Consider the following 22,375-nt stretch of genomic DNA (forward strand, 5'->3'; position numbering starts at 1 on the left):
GCATGTCTGCCGGATTCTTGCTTCCTGGGATCTTCTCAAGCACCAACATTTCATCTTCCAACGCTGATCTGATGAAATGATATCGACGATGTATGTGCTTCGTCCGAGCATGGTAAACTGGATTCTTTGCCAAGTCGATGGCACTCTTACTATCACAGTACAACACACTTTTCTCTTGGCCATGGCTTAGCTCCTCTAGAAAAGACTGTAGCCATATCATCTCTTTTGTTGCCTCCGTTACCGCAACATACTCAGCTTCACAGCTTGATAGAGATACAATTTTCTGCAACTTTGAAACCCAACAAATTGCAGTACCGCCAAAGGTGTAGACATACCCGATTGTGCTCTTCGTGCTGTCAATGTCACCTCCATTGTCAGCATCAACATATCCCTGCAATCCCGTCTTAGACTTCGTGAAACGTAGCGATAAACTTGGATTTCCTTTTAGATATCTAAAAATCCACTTAACGGCTTCCCAATGTTCCTTCCCTGGATTGCTCATAAATCTGCTAACGACTCCCACTGCATGTGCAATGTCTGGCCTTGTACATATCATCGCGTACATCAGGCTTCCTATAGCAGAAGCATATGGAACTTTATCCATACATGCCATCTCATCTTCCGTCTTTGGAGACTGTTCTCTGGATAACCGAAAGTGACTTGCCAGGGGAGTACTAACTGGCTTCGCGTCATCTACGTTAAACCTCTTGAGGACTTTCTTCACATACTCCTCTTGTGATAGCTTAAGACCTTCCTTGCTCCTACTGATTCTCATCCCTAGAATCTGTCTTGCTTCTCCAAGGTCTTTCATCGCAAACTCTTCTGAGAGTTTCGTCTTCAAGCTATTGATCTCGTGCAAGTATGCTCCTACTATCAGCATGTCATCGACATATAGGAGCAATATCAAGTAGGACTCTTCAAGTGTCTTGAAGTAACAACAGTGGTCAGCTTCACACCTCAAGAAACCAACGCCTTTAATAAAGTTGTCGAACCATTTATACCACTGTCTTGGAGCTTGTTTTAAGCCATACAAACTCCTTTTCAGCTTACAAACAAGGCTTTCCTTCCCTTTGATCTCAAAGCCTTCGGGTTGCTTCATATAAATTTCCTCATCCAAATCACCGTGAAGAAATGTCGTCTTCACATCCATCTGTTGAAGATGCAGATCTTCTTGTGCTACCAGCCCAAGAACCGTTCTAATGGTCACCATTTTGACTACAGGAGAGAAGATTTCGGTGTAGTCAACGCCTTCTTTTTGTTGGAATCCCTTCACAACAAGCCTCGCTTTATAGCGCTTATTCCCATCAGGTTCTTCTTTTATTCGGTAGACCCACTTGTTATGCAATGCCTTTTTCTCCTTAGGCAAATCTGCTAACTCCCACGTGTGATTGGATAACAACGAGTCCATCTCGTCGTTCATTGCAAGCTCCCACTTGATCGACTCATCAACTTGCATAGCTTCCTCATAACATTCAGGTTCGCCTCTGTCTGTGAGCAGAATGTAGTTGAGCGATGGAGAGAATCTTACTGGCTTTCTGATGATTCTGCTTGACCGTCGTAACTCCGTGACTGGTGTATATGGGACCACTTCAGAATCATCACTTTCTTCAGCCTCACCACTCTCGTCTTGAGAGATTTCTTCTTCTGCTGTTGCGGTATCCTGTGGCAACTCCGGTGTCAGGATATCTTCTAAGTCAACAGCTCCAGGCTCTTTCTTCTCCGAGCCTTCTCTTAGCTTATCCTTGTACAACGCTTCTTCGTTGAACACAACATTTTTGCTGCGGATGATCTTCCGATTTTCGTCATCCCAAAACCGGTAACCAAACTCCGTGTCACCATAACCGATGAAGTAACACTTTTTAGACTTCGAGTCAAGTTTACTTCTTGCAGCATCGTCAATGTGAACATAAGCTAAGCAACCAAACACCTTTAGATAAGAAAGGTTTACTTTCTTTCCGCTCCAAACTTCTTCAGGGATCTTAAATCCCAACGGCACAGACGGTCCTCTGTTGATTAAGTAGGCTGCAGTACTAATTGCATCTGCCCAAAATGTCTTTGGTAATCCACAGTGCAATCTCATGCTCCTTGCACGCTCGTTCAAGGTTCGGTTCATCCTTTCCGCTATTCCATTCTGTTGAGGCGTTCCAGGAATAGTCTTCTCCATCTTGATCCCGTTATCAGCGCAGTATCTCGTGAACTCGCCGCTGATATACTCACCACCATTATCAGACCTTAGACACTTCAACTTGAGATTCGTCTCAACCTCAACCATGGTTTTCCATCTCTTGAAAACCGAGAACACTTCATATTTGTTCTTCATGAAGTAGACCCACACCTTTCTTGTGGAGTCGTCGATAAAGGTCACATAGTAGTACGAACCTCCCAGCGATGCAACAGGAGCGGGTCCCCACACGTCAGTGTGTACCAGCTCTAACTTCTCAGATTTTGGCTCTCTTCCTCCTTTAGAGAAACTAACTCGTTTCTGTTTCCCAAGGATGCAACTTTCACACATCTGATGATCCACCGTCTTCAGATCCGGAAGAGCGCCATTTTCCACCATGAGTTTCATCCCTTTCTCACTCATGTGCCCCAACCTACAATGCCACAACTTGGTATGTTTGGCATTCTCGACAACAGCAACAGTGTCTTGATAACTCGTCGTCATATAAAGAGTGCCTCTTTTATGACCTCTAGCCACCACCATGGAACCTTTCTTGACTCTCCAGGCTCCACCACCAAAATTAACATCGTGCCCCATATCATCAAGTTGACCTACTGAAATCAGATTTCGCATCAACTTTGGCACATGTCTGACCTTGGTAATCTTCCACACATGTCCGTCTGACATTTGTAGGTTGATATCTCCAATACCAACTATGTCCAAAGGTAACCCATCAGCAAGATATATCTTTCCATAATTTCCCGCAACATAATTTTCCATGATGTTATGGTGCGGTGTGGTGTGGAACGACGCTCCTGAGTCAAGCACCCATGAATCGACTGGGCTATCGACATAGGAGATTGACGCTTTGGTGGTATTTGCAGTTGCATCACGAGCTTCAATTTTCCTCGGGGAATCAACAGACACTACCAATGCATCAGGGATTTCACGTGTCACTACATTGGCTCCGCCTCTATTGTTGTCTTCCTTCTTCGGTGGTGCTCGGCAATTCTTCTTAATGTGACCTGTCTTTCCACAATTCCAGCACTCTGCAGGCTGTCTGAATTTGGACTGGCCCCATCCATTCCTTGACTTCGATCTGCCATTACTCCGGTTATTTCTATCTGGGTTTCTCCCTCTGTTTTCCACGTTGAAAGCAGAGCTCGTTGATGCCTCCCCAGAGTCTATCCTTCGAACTTCCTCACCAAGGATACGATCTCTAACATCATTGAATTTAAGCTTTTGAGTACCCACAGAATTACTAACCGCTGCCCTCATCGGCTCCCAACTATTTGGCAGAGATGCCAACAAAATCAGTGCTCGCACTTCATCATCAAACTCGATTTCAACCGATGACAGTTGGTTGACAATTGTGTTGAACTCGTTCACATGTGCGGCAACCAGGCCACCTTCTTCCATCTTTAAATGAAAGATTTTCTTCATGAGAAATACCTTATTGTTTGCCGAAGGTTTCTCATACATATCAGAGAGAACTTTCATGAGCCCTTCCGTGGTCTTCTCCTTCGCAACGTTGTGAGCAACGTTTTTCGACAGTGTTAACCTTATAACACCCAGAACTTGTCTGTCAAGGAGCTCCCACTCATCCTGATCCATCTTCTCAGGCTTCTTGCTCAGCGGTTGATGAAGCTTCTTTCCGTACAGATAATCTTCAATTTGCATTCTCCAAAATGCATAATCTGTACCGTCAAATTTCCCGATACTGTGCGCCAAACCATCTTCGCCTCCCATCGTTTCTGGAACCACCGTGTATTAGAACACCTTCGTCGACAAACCGATGTTACCGAGAAAATTCACTATTCACAAAGTACTGTTCACATGAATAGTAACCCCGCAAAAAATTTGACCGATCACCGCAACTCAGGCTCTGATACCAGTTGTTAGGAAATACGCGGTCAAATTTTGCGGAAAAAACCAGAATTTATGGGAGCGGGAAAACGCACACAAAATTGTTAACGGAGTTCGGCCAATGTTGCCTACGTCTCCGGACCTGCTACAGATCTTTTATTATCAACCCGGGAAATTTTACAAACTCTCAACTCACACCCGATCCCAAATACACTCAAGAAATTATTCGTAATTTCTTAAAAAGAAAGATTTTCTCACAAGAAAGATATTTTTTTTTTCTCTCTTGCACTCTCTCTTCTTCTCTTCTCTTGTTCTCTCTTACTTTGTTTTTCTTGTTTGGGATGAATTTCCCCTTCTCCTTCATGCATGTATTTATAGGAGGGTGATTTGTGAGTTGGTGGTGAGTTGGTGTAACAACCAAACTTACCAACCAAAAACCAAAAAAACGTGTTCCTTTTTTGATCAACACTTCCTTTATAGGAGAGACCATTCCTTCTTCAACCTTTTTAGGAGGAAATTGAAAATGAACACATAAGATTGCAAAAAGAAAAAAAAAGACAATGCCAGCTGGAGAAATACTAACCAGTTTCTCAAAAGTCTCTTTGATTGCAGATTCCAGGGCGTCAAATGAAGTGGGAACAATAGCTCCAGCATCCATTAGAGCTTGGTTCTTGGCCTGTGCAGACTCCATCTCGCCACCACTTTTGGCACCCTATCCATAATCATCATGTTCAAATAACTATTTTGATTTGGACAACAGACAAAGATGCATTAAAACTGCAACTTACTGTGTGACCAAACTGTTCTTCAGACTTGAAGAGACGTGCACAAGTTCCACTGACCCAAGCAACGACATGTTTATTGACTTTCCCTTGTTTCAAAGCTTCAACAAGAGAGTATTCATCTCTTCCTCCAAGCTCTCCAAGTACCACCATCATTTTAATCTGGAATATAAGTCATAGTTGACATCAAAACTGCGCCAGAGGATTGTTACATCGAGCAACAATGTTAAACAGTTGAAGATTAGTATATACATATACCTGTGGGATGTTGTTAAAACGAAAGATGTGGTCAGATAAAGTGGATCCTGGGAACACGTCTCCACCAATAGCAATGCCTACAAAAACAACAATAAAACAATCTTCAGCTTAATATATCATTAGTCTATTGATTAACATTCTTCAAAACTCACCTTCATAGATCCCATCAGTCACACGGGCAACAGTATTGTACATTTCATTAGACATCCCATCCGCAGGAAAAGAAGAGTGATGAATAAAAAAAACTCTCAAACTCTCAAACATTCTAAGTTTTATGTTGTTCTTAAAGCCGTCAAATACAGATTTGGAGACAAAACCAACAGATCCAGGTCTGTAGAGCTTGCACTGGATAATGTTATCAATCGTTCCTGCAGTGTCACCAATCTTAAAGGCTCCAGCTTGAATACCTCCAACCGTCGCCGGTCCAATCACAACCTGCAAACAACCCCGATCAGTCTCAGAAAATGATTAACTGAAGCTAACCATGAAAGCAACCTTATTGTTAGCACGAGCGTAAGCAATGAGCTGCTTGGTGTCAGATTCTGGAACACCTTCCGCTATTATCGCCACAACTTTGATGGTTGGTTGCTTCAAAGCAGGCATGGATGAAGCAACAACACTATAGATAGAAACTAACTTAAACAAAACTAACACAAAGAGACAATGTTGATGGAAAGATTCATACGAACCTCCTGAAGGATGCAAAGTTGATGAATAAAGTTGATGAATACATCCGCGGTTGGATGCGCAGCGCATGCTGCCTCAATGCTGTATAACAAAAACAAGTTAAAGTTTCTGTCTGATCTTTATATGATATGTTTTTTGAAAAAGAAACTTACGCGGCGTGAACAGGGATAACGATTTCCTCCTGACCGAAGAAGAGTTTCTGAAAGCCTTCAGAGCCAGGGTTTATGATTCCAGCCATATAAGGTGTTTCACATCCTGTGAAAGCAAAGTTTATCTTTGATCTCAACCGATCCAAACCAAACCAAACCAAACCAACATAGGACAGTGATAAACTAAAATTGGATATTTGTCTACTGTCAAGTTAACAGTGTAGTTGTAATATCTTTAGATTCAATTCCAGATGACTAGTTCACACTTTATATTTATGAGATCAGAATTAAGCTAAAACAAAGTGGAGGTTTTTAAATAAGTCAATAACGTAAATAACAAGTAACAAGAGAAGTTGTTTTGAATTGATTTAAAGGCGCTAGTCTAGGGTTTTTTCTTCAGGTATGGAAATCGCAAGCCAAGCAATTCTTCAAGTTCAGTTTATAACAAATCTAAACTCGGATCACTTATGTTGAATCAACCCACTCTCGTGGTATTGATTCCTTTACAAGTCGGTCTTGATGCCTAAACTCTCGTTTGAATCAAGATGCACTAGCAAGCTTTAGAGATCAAGTCCGGTATGTTCACAATACACCCTAATATCTACTCTTGCTGACTAGGGATGCAAAGTTCATTCAAATCATATCAAGTTATCAATTAACGGCTAGCTAAATTGATTAACCCTAATTCATGCACTAAGTGATCGGTTCAATGCAAGCAATAAGAACATATATGAATGTAGACAATCTTAAGATGACTTATTTATGCTTCAGCTCACGAATCCAAACCCTAGAACCCTAAACTAACTCGGTGACTACTCAGTCATAACACAAGAACAGAGAAGCATGATTTTTGAATAATACTGCATATATAGATAATAGAAATCAGAGGGTTCAGGATAATCTTCTCTAGGAGAAGATGGAGCCGTCTCCCTTACAAGTAGCAAATCGCCGAAAACACAAGCTCTCTTAGGTCTTTCTTGCGTAAAAACTAAGGTAGGTCTAAAGTAATAAATAAAAGACTATATATATAGGAGCCACATGCGGCTATATGGAAAAACAGGAAATCTAAGGCAAATCCCGAAATATTTGGAAACTTCCTTTTTTATCTCTGCCGCTGGAGCATGCACTCAGGCTGCTCTGGTCGACTGTTCTGCGCGAAAGACTCCAATTCACACTCTTTTTCTCTTCTTTCCCTCCATCTGGTCTATCTCTCGGCCAATGCAACTCCAGACCTGTAATGATTCAAATAGACTAAAAAGACTCGATAAAACTTTGAAAACTATTAGTAAGACATACATATAATGTGCCAAAAACACAAAAAAGTGAAACTGAGAATCAAAACAGAACAATGATCAGATCCAGAGTTTTGGTTAAACTAGAAGACACGAGCAATGCGTTAACTGTAACAAAGTGTTCCACTTTCAATGTCGAAGACACTAATCGAAAAAAAAAGATTAGAAAAGTCTGCCACTTTACTACATTAACGAATCTATAGAAATGGATAAAGTTTCGAACTTTACGCACCCTCCTCCTCGTAAATATCGAAACTTTGGTATCAAATCTGAATCAAGACAGATCTGAAAGCTAGGAGAGAGGGTGTGGGAGAAAGGAGAGCGGACTTAGTCCGAGGAATAGTGGTGATTAGGCCTGGGAATATGAGTTTTTACCGCGGGGCCCGGCCCATTTGATCCGCCGCGGGGCGGGTGCGGGTCGAACAATTTAGAAAAATTGATTTGTGGGTGCGGGTGCGGGATATGAGCATTTTATGCGGGGCGGGTGCAGGCTGGTGGATTTTGAAATGCGGGTACCCGCCAACCCGCAATTTTTTTTTTTTACATTTAAAAAAAAAAAAAAAAATTTTTGTAAAAATGTATATTTTGTAAAGAAAATATGGGAATTTTAAAAAATAATAATCAAAATATTTAAAAATATTTAAAATTTTAATTATAAATATATTATTTATATTATATTTTACAAAAATTAAATTAAATAAATATTTTTTAAAATAAAAATATAACCTGCGGGTTCCGCGGGTTATCCGCAAAATTAAGCGGGGCGGTGCGTGTACAAATTTATTTGTTCGCGGGTTGTGCGGATCGGATTTTTTGACAAAAAAAAACTTTGTAATCCGCGGGTTGGCGGGTCAGCAGGGCGGGTTTGACCGGCAACCCCGCCCTAGTGGTGATAGGATAAGAGTGGTTAGAGAGGAAACAGTAATATAGAAATGGGAAGGAGACCAATAAGCTCTCTCTCTCCCGTAGTGATCATCGACCATGTGGGCGCGCCACATTGGTTAAGGTAGTTAGATCACAACTTCTACCTAAAAAAATGATTTTATCTATTCTTGACACCTAATGTAATGTTTGATTAGTAACAGCTAGTACAGATTAGTGGCTAATTTTTTTATTAATTATAGCAAAAATATGATTGGCTATTGTTGTACTTGCTTTCCACGGCCACAATTATACTCACAGCTCTAAATCTGCACCAATCTTGATTTATATTTTTTTAAAAGTTTACGGTCCTTTTTTTTAGTCCACAACACTTCTTTAAATTTTTGTTTTTATAATTGCTCTGCAGAGACAAATTCTTAGAGCCCAAATTTAAAGACTTTTGAAAGTTAAAAATCTAGAATCAAAATCAAAAAAAATACAGCAATATTTCTACAGCCAAAAAATAAAATCATAGTTCTTACCAATCACACCCATAGTTTTGTCTTTAAAGCTGTGATGGTAGTTGAAATGTCGCTCTTGGCTTTACCACCTAGTTGTTGGTGGTAAATTATCTGTTTCGTTCGTCTTCAAGAGTCAAGACTAAGCAACGTTTGTGATTCAACCTATTTTTAGCTAGGATTATTAGTAAATGTTAAGCATTCTTTTTCTTTTAATGAGAAACAAGTATCACTCCAAGGACTCTCAGATCTTTTGCTATACCCATAATCTAAACAGAGCGCTAAGAATGAGAAGAACAGTAGAACTCAACACACAACTTCAAGAATACAAGTATCTTGATTTGAAACACAATTAATCCATTTTTTTGTAGAAATATTTATTAATGAAAATGAAAGTGATACAAAGTTGTTTAAATCCCCAAAAAATGAACAAAAATTTTAAAGAACAAAACATTAGGATTAAGATGTGAAAACAATATTAATCTTATGATCAGCAACCGTTAAAGTGGGTAGGAAATCTGATGACGCCACAAACACTTACTTCAGTTATTTGAATAATAAGTTTTCTCTTAGCTTAGTATCATTTAGAGGTTCCCAGGAGATGTGTGAGAACGAGTTTATGTGTTATAACGCATCAACACGTAACAACTTCCATCAACTTTTTTGAATGTCTGAGGAGAAAACAATTCAATATGATAAGATACACACTTAAAAATACACAATGCTCATGTTTCGAAAGACGCAAGTGTTTGTAGAGAACCACAGCTATACTCGTGCATTGGTCTACGCCTACAATCTCCAGCCGCTATTTCCACGTTTACGTTCTCGTCATCGCCGCCACTATGCGTCAGCGTTAAGGAAGTCGTGGCAATCATGTTCTCTAAATCGCTGACATAGCTCAAAAGCCACGTCTTCTCCGATCTCAAAGCAACGTTTTCAGACTCGAGCGAGTCTAGCCTCCGTCTCGCCACTTTGCATCTCTCGATGTTCTCTTTGATTCGTCTCTCGAGAGTCGAGATCTCGATGATGGTGTCTTCCATTAACTTCTGTTTCTTCAGACGCGACCTTCTAGCTGATTCGCGGTTTGACAACTTGCGTTTCCTCTTCTTCTCATCTATGTCGGAACCTGAACTTGTCTTCTCTGCGTTTGCCATGTTCTTGTCCTAACACTTTGCGGAAAAAAAAATTTGAAAAATAAAATAAAGTTGTTCAAGAAAAGACGTAAAACCAGTGGAGAATCACAACGGATACAGAATGATAAACGAGGAATCTAGAGAACTGGTTCAGATTTCTCATCTCATAACACCGTCCATTGACATTTATCTTTGGTTAATTAATAACAACTCTTGAATCAGACAAAGATCTCAAGAAATTAAACAAGAAGATGTAATGATTATCAGAGAGAGAGAGAAATTAAAAGCGAAATAGAACAAGGAAGAAGATAAGGATAAGATCAAATAAGGGAAGTGGAGATGTTGTTCGTCTTAGATTGCCCCTATTTATAGAAATATATATTATATAGAAAACAATCTCGACGGTCTTCTTATACATTACAGAAGATTATCGAAATAAAAAGGGAGGATTCATCGAATGATGATTCAGAGAAAATTGTATAATGTAGAAATAAAATGGATATTGGAGATTTTTGGTCAATAACATAATAATATTATTATTCTTTACTTTTTTGGACATGACAGCTAAGTATGCGTTGGTCTTGTGCCTTATCGGGCAGACCACTTATTACTATTTGTAGCTTTTTCGTTATGTGACTAGTCGTAGGGTAATTCTAGATATGTATATCCAAGAAAACTGGATTCTGTAACCTTTCTATATCCTTGTCCAAATTTAATTCCTCGATTGTTCTCCAAGTTGCTTTCCCGCGGCTCCAATGAAAATGGAACACGGCCCGACAGTTCCCTGAACGCTAATAAAAGGTACGAAGTTGGATCAGTACGTGCCACTGGCGTGTGTAGTACGTAGCAAAAGTTATGTTTTTTTTTAACCACAGCAAAAGTTATGTTTAAAAATATTTAGGGCTTCTGCTGTGAAATAGTTACTATTTCTACTGGATTTTGTAACTATTATACTTAAATTGTATTGTTTTAAGACTATATATGAAATATCAAATAATTGTTGCTAAACAATTGGCCAAGCTACCACAAAAAAAGTAATATGATAACTTACAACTACACACATCGTTATTCACCAATGCTGTCAGACCGTATGAGCAAAGTCTTATTGCTATGGAATCCCTTTTAGTTTCTAACTTTCTAGTATTTAATTGTAGCCTTTAATCCACATTAAGGAACGAACAAACCATTTTTAATTGTTTGTTTTTGAACTTCAACCATTTTTAATTATGAATGGGACAAAAAATGTAACCATACGTAAGCTATATCGTTAACTAAACACGAGATTCATTTGGAAGTTTTAAAGATTCAAACGTGGAGCAGTGACGCCAATTTTACTTTGTGGATTTGGAGATTACGCTTAACATGGTTGACAATTTTTTTAATAAAGAAAATTATCCATCTTAAAGCATATACTCTCCTTTGATTTTTCTTTTGTGCATGGCTTATCCAAAATGATTTTCAAATAGAAAGATTGAGAATATAAAGTAAAGAGGTCTGTATTGGTAAGCCCGGCCTACTTTTTCGAATGAAAATACAAAATAAATATTACTAATATATAGTTGAAAATGCAGCATCCTTATCTGCTCACCGATTACTCAATATATTAATATCTACCACAAATAAAATAAAAATATCCTTAGATGCGAACGTATGATTCTCATCTAACAGTGAATATGTACATGCACTTAGTTGGTTCGCTAGTTTAGAATTTCAGGTCTAATATATCTTATATTCGGGTGTGCGTCTTCAAATTTTTGGATTTTAAACAAAATATAAAAATAACATGTAAAACTTAAAAGCTTATGTTCTTTGAAATAGCAGATATGCAACCATTTGGCCGTACATGACTAAGTTTCTTTTTACATTTTGTATGCAAGTTTGTTAAATTTGCAACCATGCATGTAACCACATATATAGAAAACCCATCTACGTGTATTTTATTTTACTTTTGCTAGTTGAGTTTTTGGATTGTGTTGAATATTGTATTTTGATCCTTAATGTTTTTCATTGTTTTCTCTATTAAATCCTTCTAAGAGGATTTTAACATGTGTTATCCCTCTTTTTCATCCCTTGCTAACCGATAATAGACGAGCATATTGAACAGAGTAAACCTTTTGTTTAATTATTCCCAATTGGCCAGTCTCGTGTTGCAATTGATATACCAAACCTAAAATTTATAAACTCTGATGAATAAGTTAATGAAAACTTGACTTTAAACGATCCTTGGTAATGAAAAAGGAGATGGAAAATATTTTGGTCTGCCAAAATATTTTAGTGGTTCTAAACAGACACTTCTTGCATTTATAGGTGAGAAGATGAGCAGAGACGCAAAGGTTTGTTTACCAAAAAACTTTGCTTTGGTGGAAAAAAGGAGGTTCTCTTTAAATCTATTGCTATAGTGCTTCCTGTTTATGTTATTTCATGTTTTCGTCTAACAAAGCATCATTGTCGAAATATAATGAGTGCTATGGCTAATTTTTGGAAGAATAAATGTGATGAGAAGAGGAAGATTCATTGGATTCTTATGACAAATTGTGTGTCTCTAAAGAGAATGGGGTTTGGGTTTAAAGATATTGAAATTTTTAACCAAGTCCTCTTAACGAAACAAGCATGCCGGTTATTCAATGAGCCAAACAGCCTGATTGCTAAACTTTATAAAGGGAGATACTTCGCCAACAAGGATTTCCTTGAATGTCGGAAAGGCTACAGACCATCGTATGCCTGGTGCAATATACTATTTGGGAGGGGACTACTGAGTAAAGGTTTGATCAAATCCATTGGCAATGGCATGTCAACATATGTGTTGGACGCAGAAATGAATTATGGATGACTGTCCTCGTCGGCCGGTCAATAAAGAAGCTATGATCGAGGTCAATCTGAATGTCTCAGCGCTGATTCAGGATGGAAGACAATGGGATTTAACAAAACTGGACAATACTTTCCATGTTAACGAAGTGCAAAGAATTCGACAACTACCGGTAGGAGAGGTTCCCGATAGAGACATTTGGGATTATTCTTCGCATGGAGAATACACGGTGAAAAGCGGTTACAAGTTGGCTATGCAAGCTAAAAATCACAAGCACTACAAACGGGTATGAGAACCGCATGCTTACTTGAGATGAAGAAAGATATTTGGAATCTTCCACTTTACCAAGGATTCGAAGTTTCCTCTGGCTAGCAGCGTCAGGTGCGCTAGCTGTGGCTGAAAGATTGAATACTCAAGGGATGAATCTGGTTACTCGATGCAAACTTTGTATGGTGGGCACTGAATCGATCGAACAAGTGTTAGGCGTGGGACATTGCAGGGTTTCCACCCATCTTGCAATTAGCAAATCGTAGTCTGGTGGTGTTGTTGACTCTCTCTCTCTCTCTCTCTCTATCCAAAGGATGTCAGATGAATCTCTACCGTTGTTGCAGAGGAAATAAATCTCGTGGATACTTTGGACTATTTGGAAGAACAAGAACAATATTTTGTATTCTGACACGTAGGTCTCCTTAATCATACAACTTCAACAAGCAGGTGAGGAAGCTCGTGTCTGGCATGAGCTCAATGTAGTCCAACAGAACATGGAGGTGAGAAATGGGTTATGTGATGAGAACAAAAGATGGGAACCAGCTCTAGCCGGCTATGCAAAATGCAATATACATGCGAACCGGAGGAATGCTAAGCTTCACAGTGGAACTGCACTCTTCATACGAGATTACAATGGCAATGTTCTGCACCATGCTCGAGTTGCGCTTACTTTCTCTCCTAACAGATTGACAGCTGAGCTTCGGTGTTTGGAATGGGCGTTAAGGAGTATGAAAGACTTGGCATATCAAGAAATCGTGGTGGAGCCTGATTTTCATGAGCCGATTGAAGCTGTGATGCAGTCTTCGGAATGGCCACGTTTCAGAGTCTTGCTACAGAGGATCAATGCTCTGTGTGCATCTTTTGCCTCAATTTTCATTTGCGACGGAGTCTGTTGCCTCTAACAAGATTGCGCGAAAAATTGCAAAAAGTGTATTTCGGATGGTAGGTTCCAATCTAATCTGGCATCAAGAGAATCAGCTTAGCTCCATCATCAGATTCATAGAGAGGCGTCTTTTATTTCCTCATAAATCTTCTTTAGAATGAGCACTTAAATGTTTTTCTTTGGTTTCACCTTGTACTTGAACCTTTTTCGGTTGATTTTCCTAAATGCAGTGGTTAAAAAAAGACGATCCTAACCCCTCCATATTTGTGTAAGCACCAGTGTTTTGAAAACCGGATCGGACCGGCCAGTCGGACCGTGACTCAGTATTCTAACCGATTCCGAGTTGTACTAAAAACCAGATTTGAGTTAAACCGGCAAACTCGGTGAAAAACCGGCCAAACTCGGTAAAACCGTTGACCCGGTTCAATATCAAAATCCGGTTTTCTCAATTAAAATTAAAAAAATTTGCAAATTTATAAATATTTCATTTAAAATCATATTTTTAAAAGTATATTTCCAAAAAAATTAGTTTTCATTATATTTTTATATATTTTAAAGTTTTTATTTATTTATGTATCAATTTTAGTTAGATTCTAGAAATGATATAAATTTTTATAAAAATAAGTATATATATATATATATTTAATTATTTAAATTTGATTATAATTTAAAACCCGGTTGAACCGGTTAGACCGGTCCGACCATTGACCCTGTTACAATGCCGAGTCAATGTCCGGTCCGGTTTTCAAAATATTGGTAAGCACTGATGGGTCAAACCGAAGGATTATGTATTTCTTTTCTCGTCCTCGATACTATCAGTGGGTCTGCTTCATCACGATTAGCAAGCGAGGCCTTAGAGGCCCACTTATGAAACGGAGCGTTTGAATGCTTCTATTCTGAGTCTCTGACTGAACGTAACGACGTCGTTTTATCGATCCTTCCTCCGTCACTGCTTTCACTCTCTCCTCCGAAGACACTCGGAGAAAACCCTAAATCCCCAATTGAGGAACACGGAGATCTCGATCCAGATGTCGTCGTCTTCTCCGAGTGGTAGCGGTGGCGATTTGAGCGAGAGAAGAGGGATTCCCGCCGCTAAATTCATCCAGGATGTCGAGACTTACCTCTCTCAGTCCAGCCTCGATTCTAACTCTGCTCTCGCCTTCCATCAAGAAAGGTTTCTCCTTTCACTCGTACATCCTCATCTTAGGCTTATATGCCTATGCTTCTTCTTAGTCCAATCTCAGATCTCTTGTACTACGACTACTCTATGAGCATATACATTAGCTTGTTTTGTTTAATTGGTTCCTGAAAATGTTACTTCAAGCTCATATACTCTTTAGTGAAGTGTTTTGCCCTGTGATTCTTCTGTTTAGGCTTCAGCAGTATAAAGTTGTGGAGATGAAGCTTCTTGCCCAGCAGAGGGATCTTCAGGTATACTTCTCTCCTCCTCTATGTAGATTGGTACCTTTTTGTGATGAGGCATCCCTCGTGGTGGGATGTTTTATGTATGTATGATTGTTACGAGTTATATATATTGTTAGCTTGTTTCAGTTTAGATATCTTTAACATTTTGATAATGGGGCAGGCTAAAATCCCAGATATTGAGAAGTGCTTAGAGGTTGTTGGCACGTTGGAAGCAAGGAAGGGTACTGGTGAGGTTCGTTGTTAGTTTCTTGTAGCAATATCTCTACTATTATACTTCGATACCCTTTCTTCACTGTTTTTTTTTGGACATAAACACTCTTATGTTTCTACGTTTGAATATGATGTATTGATGTGGTGATCAGTCAGTCTCTTACTGCTATTTTCGAGGTGACTGAGTATAAATGTTATTTTGAACTTCGGAATCCAAAGTCCTGGCTTTTAATTTAATAAGGTTGAACACTTGAACTTGGTTTTGCTTTGATTTCTTATTTGATGGTTTGTAACATTTTTCTCTTATCTTTGTACTAAATCACCAATCAATGGCCCTTTGATTGGTGTCCTTAAGTCGTTCTTGATTGTGACAGCAGAACATAGTTCTAGCTTCACTGGAAGAATCATTTAACTGACACATAGGTTCTAGTATGCACGATGTTTCATCTTTCTAATATGAAAGTTGCTTTGATGTACTGACTTAGTTCTGATTCTTGTGTTCTTTCATCTTTATCTCACATGGAATTCTTCTTGCAATGCAGGCTCTTTTAGCAGATTTTGAGGTGTCTGAAGGAATATATTCACGGGCCTGTATTGAAGACACCGACTCAGTGTGTTTGTGGTTGGGAGCAAATGTCATGCTAGAATATTCCTGTGAAGAGGTCCACTTCGCTGGAAACATATTCTCTTCGATGTTTTCAATTTTCCACCAGGGACCCCTAGAATAAGTTCTTATAATCTTCGTTGTCCCAACAGGCTACAGCCCTTTTGAAAAACAATCTGGAAAATGCTAAAGCAAGCCTGGAGGTTCTTGTAGCTGATTTGCAGTTCTTGAGGGACCAAGTCACAGTTACTCAGGTACAGAGATACTTCTATGTTTTTTATCTCACTCGATTTGAGTAAAGGCCTTGGTTTTACTTTATTTATCTGAGAATATTATTCCGTAAACACATGGAGTGTATATACTTAATACAAAGATTTGAGTAAAGACTAGTTTCTCTTGGTTGACTTGGATTTTCGTATGATGAACAGGTGACTATTGCGCGTATCTATAACTATGATGTTCAACAAAGGAGGGTTAAACAAGTTGCCCCCACTGCTATTACCGCTGCAGACTCGTGAATCACAGGTTTAAATCATGCTCGTGTGTCCTATAAGGAGGTAATATGATTTCTGCAACACCGTTTGGTTTGTAACTCTTTTTTTTTTGGTATCTTGATCAATTTTGTCTATGAGACAAAGACAAACCTATGAATAGAAACATTTAGCATTGTTATTTTGTTATCATCGTTTGCCTTCTGTATTATTTTGCTACATTTTTTTCGGAATGCAGAGACCATCTTGTGTTTTTTTTCCGATTGAAGTACTACTACTTGTTTAAGGATGTGGTCAATATATCAAACTGTTTGCAGAATCTTATGATTTTGATCAATGTTCTAACTTCTAAGAGTTATAAAGGATATATGTTTCTAGAACTAAGTAAATTAATATACTTTGCAATATTCAATTATTTGGGGCTATAATTGTTCAGTACCTGTTCAGACAAATGTAACATCATGTTCTGTAAAATGCTATAATCAATTTGACAGTATTTATGAAAACATTTTGAGATTTCCGTCGTTTCCAAATAAAGAATATTACCTGAAGATAAACAAAAAGGAGAGTAAAACAAAGAAAAAATCATTTGAGACTAGTTTTCTTTTTGTCTATGGTTAGGGCTTGAACTGACTTTTACAAGATGCACCTTTCAATTAATGGTGGTCCATGTTTCATTTATTGACTTTCACTTCTTTTTTTAATCTATTAATTTCATTTCGTCTTTTTTTTTTTTTTTTTTTTTTTTTGTAACCGCGGGTTTCCGGCGACCGTGGTCAACCGACTATTCCCGCGAGGCCCACGGCACTCCACGTATTCTTGGGATTTAACCCTAGTCCGGATGGCCAGCAGAACTCGAACTGCGGGTACCGTATTGGAGGTTTTCTCCTCAAATACCACTAGTCCAAGTCCGTTGGTTTCATTTCGTTGTTTCTGCAACCCCATCCTTCGTATACTTACATTTCCAAATCCACACTCTTTATGCCAATATCTTCTAGCATTACACTTGTATCTATATTACATGGTGTATATTTTAAATCCGAAATATCCATATTCTTCTAATGATTATACAAATATTGTAGTTTTTTCTCTAAACAACATTTTGTAGATAGTACTTGATAATGACATGTAAATGCATTTATAGGTCGCCCACAAAAAGACATCTTCTTGGTCTAACAACTCCCATATACGGCCATAAATTCCACGCCACGCCCTCCTTAGTTTACAAATCAAAGAATTTGTGATATTTTTTTTTTTTTTTTTTTTTTGGGGGGGGGGGTGGTATTTTTTCCCTAATTCGATTCAACGTTGGATGCATCAGTGATCAGACGTATTTAGGATTCAATTGAATTTAAGTTGACTTTCTTCCAGGTTTTGTACAATACTAGTAATAGTTGTTCTTAACCGATATGTAGCTTTGTACAGGGGCCAATGCAGGTTAGTAAATAATTATAGGGACCCATAATTATATTTAGATTTTTGTGCTTGAATCCATTGTAACTGGTAGCTAAAATGGTTTAAAAACACATTTGCACCCTTAATTTTGATTCTCTCATGTGTTTTTCTTATTAATAATGCACCCATAAAATAAAGTTTTTAGATCCGCCTCTAGCTATATACAAAACCGAGATGATAGTGCATGATGTGTTTCCATCGTGATAAGACTTAACTATAGTATCAATTATTCGCATCATGCTACGCATTGATTATATTAATTTTTTTACAATGCCTTGCTTAACTATATTAATTAGAAATTTATTTTGTTTGTTTCGGATAATCTCAGTGACTTAATTGCATGCATTGAGTATCACTTGCAATATACTGATTTTGCAAAACAGAAGTATCTTCAAAAACATCTCAAATATTGACAGATGAACAAAAAAAACAAGAGCCTAATACATGACTCCATGTAACAAAATTAGAGGGCCAAATCTGAAGTATAATTTGATAGTCTTGGAAGCAAGCCAAGCAGCTGTCTGTCCCCTCAAGAGTTATTAAAGTGAGTTTGTCTGTTAGTGACAAATAACGCGTTTTAGGGTTTAGCGTTACAATATTCCATGTTAATCATAACACCACTCGCATCTCTCTTGACTTTGACTTTTTCTCCTTGTCATCTTCTTGGGACATCCCACAGGTAAACTAAAATTGTTTTATTTAAAATAGGGAATAAATAACTTTTATTTTAAAATCAAATTCACCAGAGCCGCAATCATCGGTTAGATGTTCTCACTCAGCATGAGAAAGCTTCATTTCTTAAGTCAACACGTTGTTTCCCCTCCTCCTGCATTCATCCAGAACGAATCTTGACCTTTGTTATTCTCCCTCCACGTATTTCTTTAATTTACAAAAATCGATTACGGATCTACGTTTGTAGTTTGTTTACCATTATAACCAAATCTACGCTAATTTGTATACAAAGATCACGCTTTGTTTATTTAAACATAGATTGTATCAGTTTGGAAAAAAAAAACAATTTATCTTGATTTAGGTTGGTATTTAAGTTTCTTCTGATCATAAACAATATTATCTTCCTCAATTCATATTTGTTTTTTTTGTCTCGTTTCATATATGATATTTGAAATTTGAGTGCCGCCAATCTCTCTCTAACTTAAGTAGGTCAGATCCGATGAGAGTTTCATAATAATCACCGACTTGCAGAAAATACATGTCAATGAAAGACATTTTATATGTATATGCACCTTGTAATTATATGAACGCACACCTGGCTCATTTGGCTTGGACCGACGATAGCTAACTCTTTTGACCTTTACTCTTTTTAACATTGACAAGTGACATGACAATAATATGCTAAAAGTTTCCAAGTTTAATTCTAGAGCATTTGGGGGTTTAGAATTTTGTTATGGTCAAACGATATAATATCATTACTAATAAGTCAGCTGGGCACTTAATCAAGTAACCATATTGTTCACGTCGATAGGGCAATATATTAAAAGTTGAACCATAGTCTCCAAATATTATTGTATACTTATACTAGATATAAATATAAAATTGTAGCAAAGAGGATATATACGACTATGCTTGAATAGGTTTATAATTTACTCATTGAAATGAAAACAATAATTAGATAAAAAAAACAATAAAAGGAACCTCTCCAAAAGTTAAGTGAACAAGAACCCTAAAATATCAAGGGTCAACACTATGACACACCACCTTTCTCTGATTTTTCTTAAAGCAAGGCTTTAATATTACATTTGTAAGAGTTTGCGATCTATTCATCTACAAATTTATTTTGCACAACTTTAATTTAAACATTTTCAAGATTAAAATGATAAATGAAGCTGATAAAGAAAACAATCAAGAGTTGACAAAATATAATTATATATTCAAAACTAGTTTCTAGAAAAATACATACGAATAGCTCAGAACAATACACACTCAATCGAAATATGAAAGTGATCGATCATGAAAATTCAACTTTAATAAGTGTAAGCTGAACAATTGATGGTCAACACCTTTGACTTTTGACCATTTCGTCTCACCCTTATGAAATAGTATACATTTTCGTAGATCTGGTCTCGTGAACTTTAACAGTTAGCTTAGCTATGATCCTTTAGTCAATCATATCATTATTTAATGTTTTGAGTTATAAAAGAAATTACTTTATCCGCGGCGATATAATAACTCTACAATTCGAACTTAGCAAAACCCGATCTCATCCATGTGCACAACACATAACATACTTTGAAAGGTGAGATTTAAGCCCGTAAAGTACTAAAATAGTACTATGTTTTTTTAACATATCATACCCCGATCTAAGTATTAGACCCTTCTAACTAATCGCACTACGTTTACATATATCTGCGTGTGAAAGCTATTTTATTAGTGAATATACTTCCTTTCTCAATCACTTAAATATACTTCTTACGAAAAAGAATAAACAATAGTTCTTTTTTGCACTAAGAACAATCATAAAAGAATAAACAATAGTTCTTTTTTGCACTAAGAACAATCAATAGTTTAATTAATAATGTATATGTATAATATACTAAGAGATTATATACCAGTTGGCCGGAGTCGTTGTGACTCAGTCTCCGTATAGATAGATGCATTCAAAGATAACGATATATATGTGTGTATAAAATAGAGAAGTAATAAAGAAAGACCGAGTGTTTATTGTGGTAGCAAGTATTTGTATTCGCGATTTTGAGATTCTTTTTCAAGTGAACGTAGGTAAAAGTGGATGTGTGGACGTACGTCCTTAGTTTGCGGCTACTTAACCTTTGTACGAGTGGACCATGTCAAACCCAGTTTTTATACTACTGAGATTTGGTTTCTATTAATTCATTTGTATACATATCATCATCTCAGGACGGTACATTACATCACACAATATATATTTTATCGTACAAGAAAACAGTGCACGCCTATACACGAAAGCCTCACACGTGCATTACATTTTGAACTAGATCGATGGTAAGTATAAACAGGGTACGCATCAATGCATCAGCATTCAGTAACATTTTTTTGTTTTGTTTGGGTAAGCATAAGCATCGTAGGATTCGATCACGCGTTTGTTAATTTTCACCGAGTTTTATCAACTATATAATTAATTAATCATTCATATCAATGTTCGTCCATTATCATTTACCTATGATAAGAAAAAAAACAAAGTAACGTGTTTACTGAAAAAGCGTTGCGAGGAAAACAAAAAGGAGTGTGGCTTGATGCGGAAGCAACCGACATGAGAGGAGGGAAAATAAAACAGCTAATAACGCGTTATAAACACGTGCCTGCTTTCTATATTTTGGCAGCTCGATAAAACCATTGTCGACATTTGAACAGCTGCCTGATATACGATTTTACAGTGTTACTGCTTTGGGCCACAAGAGACGGGTCGGTGGGTCCATGACCATGACCCTTCATTCCTCATACACAAAAGGTTAATGTAACGAGAGAAAAGCGTGTAACCCCCACCTCCCAACAAAAGTTACCTTTCAATTTTACTTTTAAACGAATCGGAACTTGAGATAGAGAAATGAAAAAAAAAATGTAACGAAAGAAAAGGAAAATAAAATTCAGATGTTATGATTAGCTGAAAATATAATTTTTATCAATCTTTATTTAGGTTGTTTGGTAAAAAACTTTCCTTTATGGCCACTAAAATAAATTTTGTGGAAAATAGCGTATTTGTATACTCAATGACAGCGAAAAAATATAATGGTGAAGAAAATAACATTAAACTTCTGTTGTTCAGCTAGCAAAAGTGAATTTCGATAATGAGTATGTTTTACATAATATGTTATTTTCAGACGTGAATTTTAATATATCAAGTGAAAAATACTTTTTGTATCATCCTAATCTATGTAGATATCTAATTTATCTTTCTACATATTAATTTGTGATCTATCATTATTTTGGGATTCTATATTATTAACAATAAAATGAAATATCTAGTTTGTTTTCTTATATATATAGAATTAACAATTAAAATTATAAATGGCTTTAAAAACGATTATAAATGGCTTAAGATATATTCTCTCTGTTCACGAAATTAAGATTTTTTAGAGTATGCACGCTTATTAAAAATTTAATAAATATTTATAATTTAATTTATTTTTTACTTTATTATATATTTTCCAATAATTTTACACCAATGAAATTTAATCAATTCAAATATTCTCAGTTAATATTTTTTAAAAGTATAAAAAAATATATTAACAATATAAAAAATCTATCTTTCTAGAATAAAAAAGAAATTTTAAAATTTTTATTTTCTGGAATAGAGAGAAGAGGGATTAGTATTCGAGTGTGGAGGAGTGTGGAGTAATAAATAGTTGAGATTGATAGGATTTGATGACCGATGACTTGTCGGAGAAGAAGCAAACTCTATGCTGACGTATGCATTGTGTCAGCTTATTTTCGAAGCTTCTTTCTTACGCGTTTACTCCATATTTTAATCGTATTTTAAATTACTTTCCTGCTTTTACTGTTTCTCAATTTATTCAATTCACAATTAACTAT

At 37.0% G+C, this 22,375-nt stretch overlaps 3 protein-coding genes and 1 long non-coding RNA gene across 4 annotated transcripts; 1 reads left to right on the forward strand and 3 right to left on the reverse strand.

Annotated features, from left to right (window-relative positions):
- Positions 1 to 4,501: 4,501 nt before the first annotated feature.
- LOC106350761 (ATP-citrate synthase beta chain protein 2-like) lies at positions 4,502 to 5,992 on the reverse strand. Its single transcript, XM_048764269.1, has 8 exons — positions 5,907 to 5,992; positions 5,757 to 5,835; positions 5,551 to 5,703; positions 5,220 to 5,502; positions 5,068 to 5,144; positions 4,816 to 4,971; positions 4,611 to 4,739; positions 4,502 to 4,522 (listed from the first exon to the last, which is right to left on the reverse strand). Exons 1-8 carry the CDS (start codon positions 5,990 to 5,992, stop codon positions 4,502 to 4,504), a joined length of 984 nt encoding a protein of 327 aa, XP_048620226.1.
- A 916-nt stretch (positions 5,993 to 6,908) lies between these two features.
- LOC111207530 lies at positions 6,909 to 7,753 on the reverse strand. The gene is made up of 2 exons (XR_002659777.2): positions 7,428 to 7,753; positions 6,909 to 7,135 (listed from the first exon to the last, which is right to left on the reverse strand). It is a non-coding gene; the product is annotated as an uncharacterized LOC111207530 (long non-coding RNA).
- A 1,463-nt stretch (positions 7,754 to 9,216) lies between these two features.
- LOC106376574 (basic leucine zipper 1) lies at positions 9,217 to 10,334 on the reverse strand. The gene has a single exon (XM_013816667.3). The coding sequence runs from the start codon at positions 9,726 to 9,728 to the stop codon at positions 9,300 to 9,302; it is 429 nt and encodes a 142-aa protein (XP_013672121.1). The 5' UTR covers positions 9,729 to 10,334; the 3' UTR covers positions 9,217 to 9,299.
- A 4,242-nt stretch (positions 10,335 to 14,576) lies between these two features.
- LOC106348868 (probable prefoldin subunit 3) lies at positions 14,577 to 16,647 on the forward strand. The gene is made up of 6 exons (XM_013788686.3): positions 14,577 to 14,837; positions 15,037 to 15,094; positions 15,249 to 15,320; positions 15,841 to 15,960; positions 16,055 to 16,156; positions 16,331 to 16,647. Exons 1-6 carry the CDS (start codon positions 14,692 to 14,694, stop codon positions 16,418 to 16,420), a joined length of 588 nt encoding a protein of 195 aa, XP_013644140.1. The 5' UTR covers positions 14,577 to 14,691; the 3' UTR covers positions 16,421 to 16,647.
- The last annotated feature ends 5,728 nt before the right edge of the window (positions 16,648 to 22,375 follow it).

Source organism: Brassica napus, chromosome C7 (assembly GCF_020379485.1).
Source record: "Brassica napus cultivar Da-Ae chromosome C7, Da-Ae, whole genome shotgun sequence".
In the NCBI taxonomy this organism is placed as follows: Eukaryota; Viridiplantae; Streptophyta; class Magnoliopsida; order Brassicales; family Brassicaceae; genus Brassica; species Brassica napus.

Coding starts and splice junctions, on each gene's coding strand:
- LOC106350761 (XM_048764269.1), bottom strand. CDS start 5,992: ATGGCTGGAATCATAAACCCTGGCTCTGAAGGCTTTCAGAAACTCTTC. Junction 5,836..5,906: donor GTTATCCCTGTTCACGCCGC/GTAAGTTTCTTT, acceptor TTTGTTATACAG/CATTGAGGCAGCATGCGCTG. Junction 4,523..4,610: donor AAGAGACTTTTGAGAAACTG/GTTAGTATTTCT, acceptor AAAAGGTTGAAG/AAGGAATGGTCTCTCCTATA.
- LOC106376574 (XM_013816667.3), bottom strand. CDS start 9,728: ATGGCAAACGCAGAGAAGACAAGTTCAGGTTCCGACATAGATGAGAAG.
- LOC106348868 (XM_013788686.3), top strand. CDS start 14,692: ATGTCGTCGTCTTCTCCGAGTGGTAGCGGTGGCGATTTGAGCGAGAGA. Junction 15,961..16,054: donor TAGAATATTCCTGTGAAGAG/GTCCACTTCGCT, acceptor TTGTCCCAACAG/GCTACAGCCCTTTTGAAAAA. Junction 16,157..16,330: donor ACCAAGTCACAGTTACTCAG/GTACAGAGATAC, acceptor TATGATGAACAG/GTGACTATTGCGCGTATCTA.